General features: G+C 43.9%; 2 protein-coding genes across 7 annotated transcripts in view; both read left to right on the plus strand.

Annotated features, from left to right (window-relative positions):
• The window catches only part of MORN1 (MORN repeat containing 1), a 125,221-nt gene that overhangs the window by 89,741 nt on the left and 16,704 nt on the right, over window positions 1-18,776 (plus strand). For 3 of the 4 annotated variants that reach the window (XM_079987020.1, XM_079987018.1, XM_079987019.1), the window contains exons 13-14: window positions 5,690-5,766; window positions 15,459-15,653. In XM_079987020.1, the coding sequence (XP_079843146.1) occupies window positions 5,690-5,766; window positions 15,459-15,604 (223 nt within the window). In that variant the 3' untranslated portion in view covers window positions 15,605-15,653. Of the gene's footprint in view, window positions 1-5,689; window positions 5,767-15,458; window positions 15,654-18,776 lie in introns of those variants that run through there. The other variant, XM_079987022.1, reaches the window with a different exon arrangement.
• LOC307222184 (uncharacterized protein) overlaps window positions 15,631-18,776 on the plus strand; it is a 149,404-nt gene continuing 146,258 nt past the window's right edge. For all 3 annotated transcript variants that reach the window (XR_013841622.1, XM_079987357.1, XM_079987360.1), the window contains exon 1: window positions 15,631-16,310. Coding sequence is in view for 2 of the 3 variants with exons in the window: in XM_079987357.1 (XP_079843483.1) it covers window positions 16,278-16,310 (33 nt within the window). In the remaining variant the exon portion in view is untranslated. The remainder of the gene's footprint in view (window positions 16,311-18,776) is intronic.

Below are 18,776 nucleotides of genomic sequence, written 5' to 3' on the forward strand. Positions count from 1 at the left end.
AAGTATTATGAAATGGATATGAACATATTGGTTTGGTTCACACATCTTGGAAAGCCAAACTATGTTAACCAGGACCATGCAAACTTCTGGAATCCTGAGAGGGGCTTGCAGCTGCTTTGCTGCTCACCAGTCTTTTTTTCTCCCTCACTGTGCTGAACTAAGCCAGTGTTTGACATAAGAAGTCCAGAGTTGAATAAGAGTTTGGAGAAAAATACATTTTGCCTTGGCTATTTGAAAATGCGGCAAATGTAAATACGTTGAGAACTTACAAATGAGTATTCACTTTCACTTACAAACTTCACTGACAAAGAAAGGACTTGATGAGTCATTGCCTTATCCTGTAACAGCAGCAATAAATAAAAATATATACTTCCCTAAATTTTGTTCATCCTGTTGGCTTTTTCTGTTGTTTTCTCTTGTTTTCAATGACTTTTCTTGCGGAACTTAGTGACTCATGGAATTGCAATTGCTTTGCATGCTGCTGTGGATTAATGGTTTGAGAGTGTGAAGCAGAAAGTTGCGGCTTCAAATTTCACTTCTGCCATGAACCTAAGTAGGCAGACTTAAGCAAGCCACCATTTTCTTAGCCTTAGCTTTCCTACCTGTAACATTGAGATGGTGATCTGTCTTACTATGCATTCTGCATCAAGGATGGAGAACCAGTGGCCCTCTAGATGTTGCTGGATTACAATTCCCATCATTTCTGACCTTTGTCCATGCCAGCTGAGACTGATGGGAATTGGAGTCTAGGGCCACTGGTTCTCCATCCTATTCTCCATAAACATTGGCTACTCATGACTACTCTGGGGTATCTTGGCTCCTTTAACATGTGAATAGATAATATGAAGCTGCCTTTATATTTAGTCCATCTAGCCCAGGATTGTCTGCTCTGCTAACAGAGCAGGAACTGTCTCCATTACTTCTTATCCAATCTATTGTAACTGGGAGATTCCATTTATGATGGACTCAAAATGAACATAGATTATGTTTGAAATTAACTCTGTACCAAAAATGAAGGATTCAGTATAGACAGAATGAATGGCAAAACAAACAGACTTTTGGATCAACATGGAACAAGATATTTTTTCATTGGAAACCAGCATGCCTTTTCCAGGCAGTTCGTGACACTGGAGAGATTCCTTCCTGGAGAGGTTCCAGCTGGTTAGAAAAAGTGTTTTTTCACTATGGTGTGTGAGAGGCATGAGTAGGATTATCACCTTTGGATGTGTTGGTTTAATTTGTTCTATGTACATAAGCCTTCCCCATCCTGGTGCCCTCCAAATGTTGAGAACAACAGTTGCTTAAGTTGTAGCCTAGAACAGAAACTGTATGTATTTTCCCATGAGTGTAGAATCAGTCTTCTCCTATCTCTGTAAAATTATACATCAACAGGACTTCCAGCGGTTCTATCTGGTGCAGAACTAGTATAACATAGGTTTAAAGACTGGCCAGTCTCTGGTTAAAATCTCTTCTCTGTATGAATTCACCACATAGCCTTAGGCAACTTACTGTCTCTAGCTCTCTTTTAACCTCCCAAATCGTGGACAGTTCAACCATTTGCTGGAGCAAATTGAGTAGGACCATCAAGGACTTTATTGAGACAATAATGAAATCCCATCCTGTTGTGTTCACAGTCACTAACACCTGCACAACTGTATGAATGAAGTCCCTCCACAATAACTTTGCCTCCCAAATTACTAATAATGTAGAACTAAGCCACAACTTGGAGGGGAGTAGGAGGCAGGAGATTTTTGAAAAACTTCACATCCCATGAAACCCCACCTGCCTGGGCCAGACTTGGATGTCTTTTTGTGGGTTGTCAAGACATTTTCATTCCACCAAGTTTTTATTTTACTGTGGTACCTCGGGTTAAGAACTTAATTCATTCTGGAGGTCCATTCTTAACCTGAAACTGTTCTTAACCTGAAGTACCAATTTAGCTAATGGGGCCTCCCACTGCTGCCACGCTGCCGCCGGCGGAGCACAATTTCTGTTCTCATCTTGAAGCAAAGTTCTTAACCCAAGGTACTATTTCTGTGTTAGCGGAGTGTGTAACCTGAAGCATCTGTAACCTGAAGTGTCTGTAACCCAAGGTACCACTGTACTTACTTTTATTAATCCTGTTTCTGGATTTGTTTTATTTGTTTAATCTTGTTTTAATGCTCTGATTTTAATAGTGAAGATATAGTAATTGTTCTAAGCCACTTTTTGGGCGGGGGTGTGTGGGCCAAAAGGTGGTATATAGTTTGTGTGTATGTACCTATATAGTGTTGAACTTGGGAGCAAAGACACCAAGGTTTGCATCCAGTTAATCCTTCTCAGAGTGGACCCCACTGAAGTTAACAAGCAAGTCCATGACTAAATTAGGGTGATGGAGTTCTATGGGGTGGTGCCCCCACGATGCCCTGCTTTCCTGTCCCTGTCGCTGCCACCAGGGTTCAGTAAGCAAAGCTTTGGCCGGGGGTGGAGGCAGTGATGGGACAGGCCACCGGCCACCCCTGCCAGCCACTATGTCTCCATCAGCCAAACCTCATATAGCTGCTTTGAGGGGTTTTTTTTGTTTTGTTTTTTTTTTGCTTTGCTTTGCTTTTTAAACAGAACATCCCATCTAGTCCACCCTGAGTACTTTGGAGAAAAGTTAGGATACCAGTATGATAGACAGATATAAATAATATTGAAGAATGCAGGGCAGCTTGATTTTTAGCTCAGGGAATTCATGCATGCTATTGTTTTCACATTTTAATCCTTCCCTTCAAAATCTACTTATGCACATTACTTTTGAACTCTTTTCTTGTTCTCTATTTATTTGTTCAGCCCTCCAGAGGCTCTATAAAAAAAATAAAAAATTGTCAGATTCTTGTAAACTCTTTTATTTCTTCTAATGCTGGCAAACTATCAGGCTTCAGTTATTCTTAGTGCTAAATTATTTATCTTCTTTCCCCTCCAAGCTGTGATTTCTGAATCTTTTACTTGTCCTCTGGGAGATAAGCAAAGCCTATTTCTGCCCCTTTACCTTCACCCCCTTTTTAAAAATCAAGCAGGAGTGTCTCTCTCTTTATGTAAGGAAAAGCAGAATAAATTATTCCTACTAAGTAGGCTACCAACTGTCAGAGCTGCAGAGGACCAACGCTAGGCTGTAGTAATGTACAAAAGTCTTTATTGAAGTTCAGTTTCCATTTCAAAGCCACAGCGTGCAGCCCTACGTCTTAAACCCTAGATCGGCGAAGTCCCGTCTGAGTCTCCTCCCCTATGACACCAGTTTAAGATCCTAGCCCTGCTCCACCTTTTACGCTGCTCTCTCCTCCTCTGGGTCCTCCTGCCCGCTGGGGCATTGCCCTTTCTAGACTCTTCCGACGCTGAGTCGCTTAGCTCCTCCCCCTCCCTCCGGCGGGCTTTAGGACCCGGTTCCCAATCCTCATTCTCTGCTGTCCCGCGCTCCTGTACATTTGAACTTGCCTCTCGCGCCAGCCCAGTGACCTTTCTCCTAACCGTTACAGTACTTCGGTCACTGCTTCCCTCTTCCGGGACACTGGCCGGATCTGACCTCTCCTCCGTTTTCCGACTTTCTGATGGAGGCGTGGTCAGCCCTGCCTTATCTTCTCTCCCTGGTGGGGAATGCACTGGCCCCGATCCTTGGGACTCTTCCCCCCCACTCTGCTCTGGTGGGGAAGCTGGTCCTGATTTCCAGCTACTGCTCTGGGAGTCCCTGCTGCCCCCTTGCTCCTGGGGCATTCCCCTTGGGTACCCCCTACCCCTGGCCACTGGCGCCCCCTTCTGTGAATCTTCCGATTCGCTGGAGAGGCTCATGGAATCCCTCGGTCCACTGTCCTCTTCTCCTACGCTCCCCTCGGATTCTTCCCCTTCGCTCTCCATCTCCTCTCTTCCCTGTGCCTCTGCTCCTGAGCCCCTGACACCAACGTTTATAGTACAGTTTATTCAGATGTAAGCCCCATTGGGTTGAACGGGACTTACTCCCTGGTAAGTGATTGTAGGATTGCAGCCTAAGTCTGTTATTCTGTAAACACTAGCCTGGGAGTAAGCCCCATGGAGAAAATGGATCGAGAAAGGTTTTTCTCCCTTTCTCATAGCACTGGAAATCTGGGACATCCAATGAGGTTGAATTTCAGAAGATTTGCGACAGACAAAATATCTTCTTTACACTGCACATAGTTAAACCTGGGTGGCTTCAAAAGAGGAGTACACAAATTCATGGAGGATAAGATTATCAGACTGACTACAAACCATAACAGCTATGTTCTACCTGTGCCATCGGAGACAGTATGCTTCTGAACACCAGTTGCTAGCAACCACAAGATGAGAGAGTGCTGTTGCGCTCAGGTCCTGCTTGTGGGCTTCCCATAAAGGCATCTGACTGCAAATGTGAGAATGGGATGCTGGACTAGATGGCGTCCCTTTGGCCTGATCCAACAGGCTGTTTTTATGTTCTTGCATGTATACCAGTTAATCAGTCAGGTGAACCATTCTGTCTCTTCCACTCTTCCTTCACATTATGAGATTAATTACTTAAAACTCATAAAAGGGTTTGCAGGGCACTGCCAATCAGCTGATTGACAACACCTGCAAACCCTTCTGCATAGCACTCTCTGAGCTGTGCAATCCCAACAATCAGCTGATCATCAGGCTGACTGCCACGCTGTCTCGTTCCTGACCCCGGCCTGTGTGCAAGCAGAGAGAAAGAATGCGTGGGTGCACTGGCAGAGGAAGAGGCGTGCAGGGGGAGCGCACCGCCCCCGGCAGCTCAGTTCCGACGGGGGGCCATCGTGGCTGGCCCCCCCCGCCCACACTGGGTGCCACGCCCCTACGGGCAGCACACCACGCCCCCAGGATGCGTGCCATGCCCCCAGGGCATGTGCCACGCCCCTATGGGCGGCGTGCCATGCCCCCAGGACGCGCGCCAGCCCTGCCGCTGTCTGCTCTCTGCCCCCCGGTGCCAGTGCATGAAGCTCTGCCACTGCGTGGGTGGGATGTCCGGTAGCCACCGCCGGCTACAGGCCAGGGACAGCTGGGCGGCCACTCACCTGTTACTGCTCATGATCCTACACCGCAGGTTCTGCTGCTGGACAGGCCTCAAATGGCAGCTGCCGAGCTGTATGGCAGCCGAGTCCTAGCTAGCGCTATTACTTGAAATGCTGGGACTGGACAGGTGGGATTGTGAGGGAGGCACAAGCGCTTCATGCTTTCGCTGTTCACCGCCTGCTCCCCACTGACCTGCGCTCCAGACACATGCAGCGGACATGCAGTGGACCTGGGGACCCACAGACAAGCAGAGGCCTCTGCATACTTGGAGATGGAAGCATGATGGGCGGCATATATTGTGAAATAGTTAAATAATATGCTGCACCAGCCCAAAAGAAAGTGGTGCCCAGTGCAGACCGCCCTGCCCACCTCCAGCTAACTCCACCACTGCACTGCCACCTGGGTGCAGAAAAACAGAAAGAAAAAAAAGAAAACGGGTTGCCATATGTCCTGAAAATTCCTGACATCTCTTAAAATTCAACCCCCCCCTCCCGATGCTGTTTTAGGCGTCCAATTTCCTGGCATGTCCGGAATTTTCCGGACGTATGGCAAGCCTATGTGCCACAGTATACAGCGTAGTTGATAAGCAGCTGGCTATTGGCAGCACAGCTGAGACACCATCACCTCACTTTTTCTCCATCATCATCTGCAGGTCTGAAGGGGAAGCTGAAGGATGGAAGGGTTCTAGAGCAAGCCATGATCATCAGAAAATCACTGCAGCACCACCAGGTATAATTTCTCATTCTCACGTTTTCTCGTCTCTTCCATATTTTGTGCAAATCATTGCTCCCCCCTCAAAAAAAAGTTGTTAATTTCAGGAGCAAAGTCACAGAGGTCAGGATGATGCAAGGGTGAAAAACTTGTTTTCATCAGTTCTGCACTTGAATGGTCCTGAGGGGTTTTTGTTTCAAAGCATCTTTATTCCGGTGTCTTCGCAAGGTGATTCATTCATCATTCCATGACAATTTAGGCTCCTCTGTTAAGAATCGTGATTCCCTCCATTCCTGAATTGCTGTTTGTTTGGTGGGTGCTAGCTGTAACATTATTTTTCCTGTTCGATCCAATTGTAAGGAAGGTTATGGGAGCCTTTTAACTTCCCAGTCCCTGCAACACCAGTAAGTAAGCCAAGCAGTATGGGAAAGAGTTCAAAGAAACTGCAAGGTGGACTTTGATTTGGAAATTCCTAGGGCTTTCATATCCAAGGTTTATATGCCAAGACTGGGTTCTCATAAGCAAGCATAAACAGCATTGGGTACCTCTGAAAAGGCTTTGAGCTTCCTATTCTACTGTGTAGGCTTACTCCCAGATCAGTGGATTTAGGATTGCAGCCACATATCTTGTAAACAAGAGAGTGCCTTTGCCTACTGCCTCTGACTTGCAGTATTTATTTAAAAGCATTTATAAGGAAGGGCATTGCACTATACAGGGGCAATAGCAGAAAATGCCTGTTTTGGGGTCATTGCCCTAGGTATTCTATAGGGTGCAGTGCCACAGGTAGAATTTCCACATATTATCTAAAGTCATGTTCTGAGTGCAAAATAGTAACCAAAGTTAAGGCCGTTAACTTTTAACTAATTAAGCACATTTTGAAGATGGTAGATGAGAAGCCAGGTAGCAGCCTGTTCAGAGGATTAGTAAGGGCAGCAGGCTAGCCAGAAGAGTGTCCTTGCTCTGTGCCTGTAAAGTAAAGGGCACTTGGCCACCAAATATTTCTGGTGGTAGCTGTAGAGAGAAAACCAGGCAAGCAACATTAGCCAGAAACAACCAGCAGGATTTTTGTATAACAATTTTGGATGAGAATAGTCTTCCTGAGCAGTAAAAGAGAATGTTAGAATAGCCTTCAGCCATTCTTTTCTCTCCCCCAGGGTGCCCAGAAAAATCATGTTAGCTGCCCTGCCAGCAATACTACTGTGGTAACAAGTGGCTGAGTAAGGCAAGAATGGCACTGGGGCTGGCTGATGATATTCTGCTTGCAAGGGGAGGGGGAACACCACATCAGAAAAACAGAGTCAATCCTGCACAGATTCTGCCCAAACTTGTTCATGCATTTGGAGCCTTGTTCTTCTAGCATGTTATATGCGACATACAATGCTTTGCTTTTTGTCCCTTGCACTGATCTTGGCAAGTCTTTTAAAAAAGTCATATTGTCCTGCTTTTGCGAGTGCTGGTTCCTATATAGACGCTGAGCCCAGATTCCATATTGATAGCTGCAACATGACGTTCTTTTCTCCCTGTTTTTTAAATGTCAGCCTGTTTTTGGAACAGATGGGAGGGGAAGCGAGAGAGAGGAAGGCTCGTGTACACAAAATCCTAACTGCAACCTTCTCAAAGTGTGGGGCGGAACAGCTCACACATACGCACATGATAAGTGAGCTGGTGGGGAGGGTTTTTTTCCTATTATTATCTTTCTGTCCCGGCTCTTGTTCCTGGAGCAGGTTTGGCCATATAAGAGAAAAAGACCATTCATGGGAGACTGGTAGAAATGTATTTTAATCATGAGAGCTTAATGGAACCATCCCATGTTCTGAGGCAGTAAACCACTAAATAGCACCTGTTGCCTTCGCTCCCTGCTTTTAGACTTCCCAGAAGCCATATGGCCAGCCATTGCTGCAAACAGGAAGCCAGAGTAGATGGAGCCTCAGTCTGATCCAGCAAACTGTTACTATAATTTCAAAAAAAGGTTGTTAGGTAAATGTATGGAAGGTGGAGGTATCAACCACTATTTTCCATGGCAGCTAAATAGAACCTCCATATACAGAGGCAGTCTGGCTTTGAATTGAAGCTGCTGGGGGGTCAAGCAGTGTTTGGCAAGTGGGGGGCCCGAAAACCTCAGTTGTCACCCCGCCCGAAAACCTCAGTTGTCACTGAAAAAGAAAGAGGAGGGGAGTATCATAATCAACAACAACAATAACTTTCTAGCCTTTTACACCTGCAAATATGGGTAGGCTATGCCTGGTGAAATATCAGAAGCCGAAAAGAGGGATGAGCTGGTTCTTCATCAGTCAAGAGGCATAGGTTCAATTCACATACAATTCCTTGCGAGCAAGCCTGCAAACCCTGTGGTTAGCAGAAGCTAAATAAACTATGCAAATTGTATGCAAACATACACACGCCACATCGCATAATTTTTCAGGTCACAGAATTCACCTCTTTTGTTTCTTGGCACAAAATGTAGATTTCCCCCCCTTTCTCTTAGCAAATAGTATGTGCAACATTTTAGAATAATGAATGAAGGGGCTATCTGCCCAGATGCCAGTTCACGATTTCTTAAGCTCTTTTATGGAATGATCATGAGTTTTTTTCACTTATGCCTGACTGTTCCCCACAAATGTTTCAGAGGGGCTTGCATATGGCTGCTTCCACTACCGCATCTTCGAGATAAGGTTTTGGTGGTGGTTGAGACCAAGCCAAGGGCTTAATGAATATGCAGCTTTATTTACTGCATTTGTATCCCACTCCCCCCCCCCAAGGAGCTAGGAGGTGGGAAACATGGTTCCCCTCTCCTCATTTAATCCCCACAACAACCTTATGAGATGCTGAGAAGCAGTGACTGGCTTAAGGTCACCCAGTGAGCCTCACAGTCAAGTGAGGATGTGAACCTTGGTCTCCCAGATATTAGTCTGATACTCTAACCATTACACCACACTGAGTTATATGGTTTTCATGGGCTACGTCTATTGCCTGCCAGCTCCACACAAGTTTAGATTGTAGGGAATGAAACCATCTGGCCTGGTTCTCTCTCTCTCTCTCTCTCTCTCTCTCTCTCTCTCTCTCTCTCTCTCTCTCGTTCTCTCTCTCTCTCTCTCTCAGCTCTGAGGAATGTCTTCCATATAAGCTGAATGCCCAGACTTGCTTCTCAAATGTTATACTCTTTGTGATCGACATCTTCTATTTGGCAGAATCTTAGGTGGTTCCCTTAAGGTACTGTGTGCTCGCTGGGGATTGAACAGCATGAGCAAATGGATTTCCTTCCCCCACAAGGCCAACAAAAGATTGAGGGGGCAGGGGAACCACTGAGGACATGTCTGCAAAGTTAAAGCTACCCACACATACTTCTCAATACCTTTCTATAAGTACTGTTCCTTAGCAGAAGCACTGACAATTAAACCACTTTGAAACCGGTTTGTTATATTGTAGAGGTTTGATGTGGGGTGCCTCTTGCTCACAGCAAGGAATTCTGGAGGGATAAGACCTGAGAAACCTCTGAGGCCCCCTCAGTTTACATATTGTTAGTTCTGAGTAGGCATTTTTTGAGACTATTTATGGGCATCAGGAAGGTAGCCAACGAAAGAAAATATCAGAGTAGATCTGTGCATGTAAGTAATTAAGGGCGAAATAATGGATTGTTCAAATGGATATGTGGAAGCAATCTCTTAATACAATCAGGAATGATCTCATAGCTCCTTTAACACAGGAATTGGAGGGGGGGAGATGCATTCCTGAGCTCACTTCTCTGTTTTTTCCAATTCATACCATGGCAAAAGAAAGAATCTCTGATGGAAAAACAATGTTGTTGTTGATTGACCCTGTGGCAGCAACATACAATTTCTCTCTCTAGGGATGGGAGAGAAATTCAGTTCAGATTCTTAATGCAAACCTATCTAATCTGCATTCCCCCCCAAAAAATATACGTGAACAAAATCCCTTATTAAGGAACATCATTGAGATATGGGCGAAAGATAAAGGAAACATATACCAGTAAATTCCCCACCAGCTCTGTTGGTGATGCTAGAAGATTTCCCAGTAAATTTTAAAAAGGAAATTGAAAAAAGAAGCGAAAGAAGAAAATACTTAAAATAAAGGAATGAGTGGAGAAAATGAGAAGCAAATAACAAATAAGAGAAGCTCTAACATGAGGTAAAATAACTTGGTTTAACAGTCTACAACTGATGCAATGGACAAATAAGTGGTTATGGGAAAATAAATGCAAAGAATATACAAAATTTGAAAAAAAAAATGATAATAAAAAGGGGAGATAAAGAAGAAAATACAGTTATAAAAGGGGAAACCAGTGAAATTTATAAAATATTAGTAGAAATGGAGGATCAACAAGATCACTTAAAAGAGGTGGGGAGGAAGGAGACAATAGGGCAGATAGATAGTCAAAGATAGGGGAAAATGTGGGAGAATACGTGCAAACTTTTTGGCAAAGGGTGTTTAAGGAGATAACAGAAATCACAGGGTTAAAGTTGACTGAAAGTCCAGAGGTAGCATTGTTATCAGTTTATGATGGAGTGGAAAGTTTGCAGGCTACGAAGGACTTGCTCACAAAATTATTGACAGCTGCACTAGCTATTGTAGCTAAAGAGTGGAAGGGGCAAGGTGAATATAAAATGGAAGAATGGTAAAGAGGTGTGGGATATAGCTATTAATGATAAATTAACTTGTGCTATTAAGGTAAATCAGGGAATATACAGGAGAAATTATTTTGAGGAGATATGGAAGGTATTTGTAGAATTTGTACTGTTAACGGAAAGGGGTCAAACCATCACAAGAGATGTTAAAATTTTGGGAGGTTGGATAGTTATAATGGAATGGTCTCGGGGTGGGGTACATATTTTTATTTTTGTTTATTATAAATAAATACATAAATACATAAAAATATTTGAACCGAAAACACAGGTTTCATTGGAAATTTGTGCTTCTCTAAATTTTGTGATGCAGTTCTCAAACCGCATAATGTGCACAAATATGTATATAGTATGAGAAAGCAGACATAAAAGTATCTACTTTAGCAAAAATACATAGTATTAGGGAAACCTTTTTGGAAAAATGTGCATATTAAGATGAAATGGCAAACAAAGCTGTATATAAGAAAAAATTGCACTAGAATGCTGGTGAATTTTCAGGATGACTTAAAAATAGTCATCAAATTGATGCAGAAATGTGAAGAGCTGAACTTAAAACTGAAAAAAATGACAAAATTAGACAAATTGAAATTGACAGATTCATCTGTCCCTTCTAGTCTTACTACACAAGAGATGGAGAGACAGGAAGGCTTTGACACTCTTACATTTACATGGAATTCAGGGTTGCGCTATTCTTTTTCATGATGTTCTTGTTAGGCCTGTTAGCTTCACTTCTAAAAGCTTGAACATTTATAGTAATTAGACAATCGGAAATGTTTACTAAATTAATAATTGCATTGCAGTTAGGAATTAAACAGAGAGAAGAAGTGGCAAAAACCTCCCATACACCTGACTGTGTTTCTGTGGATAGATTCTCATCAATGTGGCCCAGTTCCAGTAAAACTCAGTGGAAGTGTATTGACTTCAATAGGCAGCAGACTGCAGCATCCAATTAAGTCCTACTTAGAGTAGACCCATTGAAATGAATTGGTTTACGTTTGCTTAAACAATTTATATACTGCTTAACTACAATAGTCTCTTAAGTGGTGTGCATAAAAATACAACACAGAAAAGGCAAAGGTTAAGAAAACTGTAACAATAATCTATTAAAATGCTGCAGTAGGCGCTGGAAGTTGAACAGGGAGGGGGCTTCTGACTTTAACTGGAAGGGAGTGCCATAAAATGGAGCCCACAATACTGAACACAGGAAGGCCCCTGGTGGATCCAGGCCATGGAGGACCACTAAGAGTCATGTCCATGAATTGTATGACTAACATTGGATACAATCCAAAGCACTCACTCTGTAATAAACCCTCTTTAGATGGGGCAGTGCTAATTTTACTCCACCCCCTCAGTATGGAGATGCAAACTGTGTAACAGTCCAAAATGCCTCTATAACAGGCAGTATAAAACATAATATAATATGCACATATTTATTAATATTCATGTATTCATTTATTATTTATTTCTATACCAGTCTTCATCCAAGGATCACAGGGTGGTTTATAATATAAAAACACAAAAATACATAGCATAGCAACAAACAAACAAAATTAACACAAACAAACCCAGTTCGAAAGGCCATAGATGCTTTAATTAGTCAAAGGCCTGGCTATAGATGAATATTTTTGCTTGGTATCTTAAGATGTATAGTGATGGCACCAGGTAATCCTCTATGGGGCGAGCATTTCACAAACAGGGAGCCACCACAGAAAAGGCCCCTTCTTGTGTTGCTGCTCTCCAGACCTCTTGCGGATGAGGCACACGAAGAAAGGCTTCAGATGATGATTGCAGGGTTCAGGCCAGTACATATGGGGAGAGGCAATTCTTGAGGTATTGAACCATTCAAGGCTTTATAGTACAAAACCAACACTTTGAATTGGGTCCAGAAACTGATTGGCAGCCAGTGCAGTTGGGCTGGGATTGATGCTATATGCTCAAACCATGGAGAGCAATCTGGCAGCTGAATTTTGCACCAGCTGTAGTTTCTGAACCATCTTCAGAAGCAGCCCCACATGCAACGTATTGCAGTAATCTAGCCAAGAGGTTACCAGAGCATTGAGCATAAGGTTGTTGTTGTTTTTAAGTACGATGGGGGGAGACAGAGGAGGAATGAGGGGCAGCAGAGGGAGGGGGAGAAGGAGGACAGCAGTGCTACCACCATCACGAAGCAAATGAGGGACTGCAACAGAGCCACCGTCCTGTCTTGGACAGCACAGTCCCTTGCCCCGTTCCTGCATTTCTGACTGTTGCTACAGTTGCAGAGGTGTTAACTCTCATCTAAAATAAGACAAAATCTCATTGCATATTTCCGCTCCGAGTTAGGGGGCTCCTAGCCCAGGTGTCCTGGCCCCCGTCCAGCTCTTGGAATAACATATTCCTTCCTTTTAATCCCCATGTAATATGGATTGCGTGCAGTATTCTTTACTGCCAGGCTGGAGAACCTTCTGTAATGTTGCATTTCACACCAGAGGAAGCCCTATTTGAGCTCTGCTTCGCCCCGTACTTTAAGCCATTTGAAAAATGCTTTGACAGCCCTCAACAGAACAGCCATTGATATCGCCAGGGTTATCGTTCCTCCTCCTCCTCCCCCCCTCCAGCTGCTGGCAGCACTTTCTAAGACCTGTAAGCTTTATTTGACAAAGCACCTGGCAGTTTTCATCCTAGTGTGACTTCAACAGAATGGCCTATATAGGCTGCTGGAGACCAAATGAACAATGCTGTCATGTGAATAACATAGCATTAACAGGGTGGTATATTAACATTATGTAATCTCTTAACATTTAAAAAAAGCTGTTCTAAGAGCTGGCGTAGCTTAGAGCAGTAGTCTTAAACCTTTTCAGACCAGGGACCTACCTTTAACCCAAACATGCATTCGGCAACACAGTTCTTAATTTTTTAAAACCCATATATTTATATGGTGTTGGTTCTGCTGTTGTGGTCCATATTGGATCAGGCTACAACCCAGTAGTGCAGGGCGGGATGTCAAAGCAGGAGTCGGGAGGAGGGCAGAAAAAACTCACAAGGTGTCAGTGAAGTTAACAATTTATTCAAAGGAACAAAACAGCTCAGGCTTAGCAAACACAGCAACTCATCCCAGTAGGTCTTGCCCCAATGAGGCAGTTGCGAGGACTGAAGGACCTTGCCTTCCCACAGCTCTCTAAGTCTCCTCCTGCCCAGGGTCCTTCTCAAGCAACCTGAGACTTCTTCATTTTGTTTGTCTTTGCTCTTCCCTCTTCATACCACTTGGGGTTCTGGGGGACCAGGGCATGGGGGGGGGGAAGCTGGTTGCAGCAGGAGGGGAGGACACCCTGGCTTCTTCAGCACCCTGTCTGATATCTAGGCAGCTGTCTGCAACAGCCTCCTGCTGCTCACTAAGCCTTGTTACCTCTTCAGCTTCCGACACCTCCTCCTCCCAATCTCCCCCCTCTTCTTCCTCTGACCACTCAGTCATCCCAACACCAATCCACTGCCTCTGGCCTGTCTTCCCTTGGGAGTTGCCCAGCTGGTGCCTCCCACCATTCCTTTGCATCCAGCCAGTCCATGACTAGGCATGAGGAACAGCTGACCTGAGAACCAAAAGCTGCCCTCCAGACTTCTCTGTGTCATAGAATCATAGAGTTGGAAGTGGGTAGAGGAACTAATTTAATTTTCCCCTTACAGTAGGCTACTATTGAGACACACTCTCTCTCACACACACACCCATCTCTCCTCCATCTGAACAAGCAAGATGCGTTATCAGAGTTCAAGGACACATTGCAGCCAGGCGAAAACACCCACTGAGGATTTGATGCACAGCCAGTGAGGGGTGTGGTCCATGGAGAAGTGATGTGACTTAGTGGAGAGTTCTGAGGGCCAAATAGAGAGGCCTGGAGTGTCGTATTTGGCCCGTGTGCCTAATGATCCCCACCCCTGTCCTTCAAGCTTAAAGTATCCAGGAGAAGGGCCAGATTGGCTGGTTGGAACACTGAACAGCAACAACTTCTGCTAAAGGATGGGAGTACACTGTGGCAGTTTGTTGCAGACTCCACCTGCATTAAACATATTTTGGAAAGCACATTGGAAATCAGGCAACAGGACTGCAGTGGGGAGGCTAGAGATCTCTTTTTTAAAGAAGGGCTCCCAAGTCGTAGCCCTCAGGAGACCTGGCAACATCAGTGGCCTCTGTCAGTTATCGGCCAGGGAGGTAACCCTTTCCAATTGAAAGGATTTTCCACATGCTGTGAAATTCCAGGTTTGTAGGAGCTTTCTTACATATTCTGGCACCAAAATATGTAGAAGATTAATGGGTCACAAAGGAGCGGTAACAGGAACTGAGCTGTTTCTAGGGCAACAAAACATTCCCCCCCCCCACCACCACTTTTTATTCCTTATTCACTTTTATATTGTAATGATACCTGTCGCTTTGAAATTCTCCAGCCATTTTGCAGCCAATAAATGGGGGCAAACAACTTTATTTCCTGAAGGTCCTTTGTTCGTAAGCCTTCATATTTAAACCAAGAAGGCAGCACTCCTTTCAACTAGACCTTGAATCAAATTTTGCTGCAGAGTGTTAGTGGCTCTAACCTGTCTCTCAGAGCATGTGCAAAGGGGAGCTGAATGGAAGCAGTTTTCAGGCACTGCTGGAAAACTGGTTAGGTTGTCAGGAGAGCTATGGTTTTGCTTCGAGACTAGTTCTGCCTCCTGAGTGCTTGTTTCTCAGCCTGTACATTTGAAAATGAACAGATTGTTGCAAAGACAACAGAAGCGTTGTGTGTCCTATCCTCAATGTAACATTTCTTAAATTAAAATGTATTGCTTTTTAATAACCAGTTAGAGCGTATGGTAGCTTGTGCATGATAGCTTGCAAGTTCAGATATAGAAACTTGTTACAATAGTCATTGGCCACAGAAAGACAGGTGACACTTGCTGCTTATGTGTGAGATGACTAATTCATTCATAGTTTAAAAGCATGATCGTCTCCATGTAGTTTTCCAGGTAATTGCACTCCAGGGTGCTACTCTACAGCAAACATAGTGTAACAGTTAATCCATCCCTGCACATTAATTCCCAGCTTTTCTTTATATATTTCAGGAGAGTATGTAATTATGGTCCATGAAGTGACTTCACCTCCATTCCTAGGCCAGCATCTCCCACCTGCGTTCAAGCTCTTGAGGGTTATGCCAAAGAGAGGCAAAAGTGCAGGTTCTGAAAAGGAAACAAAAAAAGATGTCAATTGAAGAAAAGAAATTGAAAGATATGACCACGACTATGCCCAGCTAGACACAGGTGAACTATTTCCCCTTAAGAGGTGTGACAATTGATTATTAATATAATATTCCCACCCTCAACACCAATAGTTAAAATTTGATCCCCATAAAACTGGCTATAAAATGAGAAATTTGAAGCAAAGAAACAAAAAACTTCTGGTTCTATTGGATATTCTTTCAGATGAATTGTAGTTAATTCATACTGTGTTACTATAGGCCAGTGATTCTTATTCTTGCAAGCCAAATGCTACTTTTTACCATTATGTAAGCGGTGCATTTGAAAAACAAAAACAAAAAAACTTGATACATGTGTGCAACAGTTTGGTCAGATAACCATGGACCATAAAGCCCAGCAAAGCAGATGGTCAACCAACAGCCAAAAACATACATCGCAGATTACATTTATGACTGCTGCACTTGCACCCTAATTGCATGTTTGCAGCGAGATAGCTTTGCTCTTTAAAAAAGAACTCTTGATCACCCAGTACATTTTTCTTTTAAAAAAAAAAAATAATCGCCCACTACAAGATGGCAAGCAGAAAACTGCCAACAATCTTGAAAAGTGTCTCCTGTCATCATCGAAAGAGGATCTGAAACTGGTTTAATTATTCAAAAAATAAAGCCCCAGCTGAACAGGCCAGAAATGTATCTGAGCAATTATGGTGGAGGAGGAATAGTGAGTAGATCTGTTTGGAACATATTTGTGTCTGGCAGCAGCCGGTGTTGGAGACGCAACGTGCTCTGCCGTGTTGGATGAGCAGTTCAAGACTCAATAGTGCGTCATGGCAAAGATAGCCAAGTGAGAGTTGAGCTGCATGCAACAGTGAAGTCCTTTGGGGCTGTATCAGTTCAGTGTGTGTGTTAGCCCATGTTTAAAAGGTTCTTGCATTGTAGGGTTGAGAAAGATCCTTGCCAGGGACCCTGGAGCGTTGCTATCAGATGGAATGGGCTATACTGGGCCCATGGGCTGACTCATAATAAGACAGCCTCATATGATGAAAGGAGGCATGGCTTAGTGGTAAGAGTGTTTGCCTTAAATGCAAAAAATATCCCTGATTCAATTTCCAAGCATCTCCAGTGAAAAAGTGACAGGGTATCCTTTTTGAGGTGAGGCGCCCAGGACTGTACACAGTATTCTAGATCTGCATGACTTGGAATACTGTGTACAGTTCTACTCAGTACTATTTTTCTAGAAAAAAAGAGGTGCTGAAACTCACCATGAGTGCCTCCCTCATTATCTTAGAGTGGCACCTACCTGAGAGGTGCTGGAACTGAGTTCCGTTGAGTTCCGACTGGGGAAAAAAGCCCTGGTTCTACTTGTTTCACTGCAAAAAAGGATATCTTACAGCTGGAAAAGGTTCAGAAAAGGGAAACGGAAAAGATCAAGGGGGTTGGAGCAGGTCGCCCATGAAGAAATGTTACAACATTGGGGGCTTTTTAGAAAAATGGTGAGTAAGGGAGGATGTGATAGAGATGTGTAAGATTATGCATGGTGTGTGGGGGGGAAATGAGTAGGGAGACTTTCCCCCTCCTTTATTAATACTAGAACTTGGGGCCATTCAGTGAATCTGAATGTTGGAAGTTTCAGGACAGACTTCAGACAGTGCATAGTTAAACTATGAAATTTGCTTCTACAAAATGTAACGATGGCTACCACCTTGGGTGACTCTAGCAAAGGATTAGACAAATTCACGGCGGATAAGGCTTCCAATGGTTACTTGCCATTTTAGCTATGTTCTGTCTCCAGTGGAGGAAGTCTCTGAATGCCAGTTGATGGGAATCACAAATAGGGGGAGTTGCTATTATGCTCAGGTCCTGCTTGTGGGCTTCCCATATGCATTTGGTTGGCCACTGTGAGAAAAGGAACGCTGAATTAATGGTGCATTTTGGTCTGGGCCCTTCTTGTGTTGTATCATGTTTGAAGGTACCACTGTCTCCCCGCTCCCCCCCCCCCAGAAGACAGTCTTTTACTAATCCACAACCTCTAAGTACGTATTTCCATTTGTGTTTGAGAGATTTTGATTTTTAGCAATGAAAGACATGCCAATTTTACAGGGCTTCTGTAGGATTAAAGAATGCAGAAACGAAGCCCGATGAGTCCACAGCAATGAGCATACACAAAAGAATAACTGGTAAAGCAGCAAACCACACTTGGCAAGGGAAGAGTTTATTCCACCACCCCGAAGTGCTTGTGGCAGCCCACAAGTTGTGAGCAATAACATCTGTGTTTGTCATTATCATTGTCCCCCTGCTGCCAGTGTTTTGTGAGGAAGGGAGTGCAGTTAAGAGAGATGAATGGTGATATATATTAACTTGATGGATAGCAATACAGATTTACTCAAATCTTCCTGGCAGCTAATATTGTGTGGCTCCTGTTAATTTAACATAAGAAGAGCTGTGTTGGATCAGGCCAAAGGCCCATCTAATCCAGCATCCTATTCTCACAGTGGCCTGCCAGATGCCCCAGTCAGAAGCCCGCAAGCAGGACCTGAGTGCAACAACAACTCCCCACTCGTCATTCCCATCAGGTGGTATTCAGAGGCATACTGTCCCTTACAGTGGAGGAATAACGTAGCCATTGTGCCTAGTGGCCCCAATGCCTTATAAACACCAGTTATGCCTACGGAGAAGAAAGTATAGTTAAAAAGCAAATACACAACTACAAGATAGAGGCTGGGTGACAACGTGGTGCTGCAAAAGAATTTGGGGGCAGGCAAAAGGTCCAGAGAAGAGGCAGCTGCCAAAACTTATTGCTTATGACAAGGCAAGGTCATATAATCTGTGATATTCTGGTCATTTATTTGTTCATTGTAACTGGGGCCATGGTCATCTCACAAAACAGAAAACTCTGGATTTTTCTTCCACATACACAAATGTCCATGGCACAAATTACATATTGCTTTAAGTACAGTAAAAATTATAGTGTACTTAAATAAGACAAACATGGGATTATTAACACATAAAATTTCTATATACCGTAGATTCCGGCATATTAGGTGAGTGGGCGTATTAGACGACCCCCCAAATTGGCAGCTGCAATTTGGGGGTTCGTCTTAGAAGCCCAGTTGCCTAATACGCTGAGCAGCTCTGCACCGGGAGAAAGCCACCTGGCGCAGAGCAGAGCCCACCGCCCCTGCTGCTG

The sequence above is a fragment of the Podarcis cretensis genome, assembly GCF_951804945.1.
Source record: "Podarcis cretensis genome assembly, chromosome: 8".
NCBI lineage: Eukaryota > Metazoa > Chordata > Lepidosauria > Squamata > Lacertidae > Podarcis > Podarcis cretensis.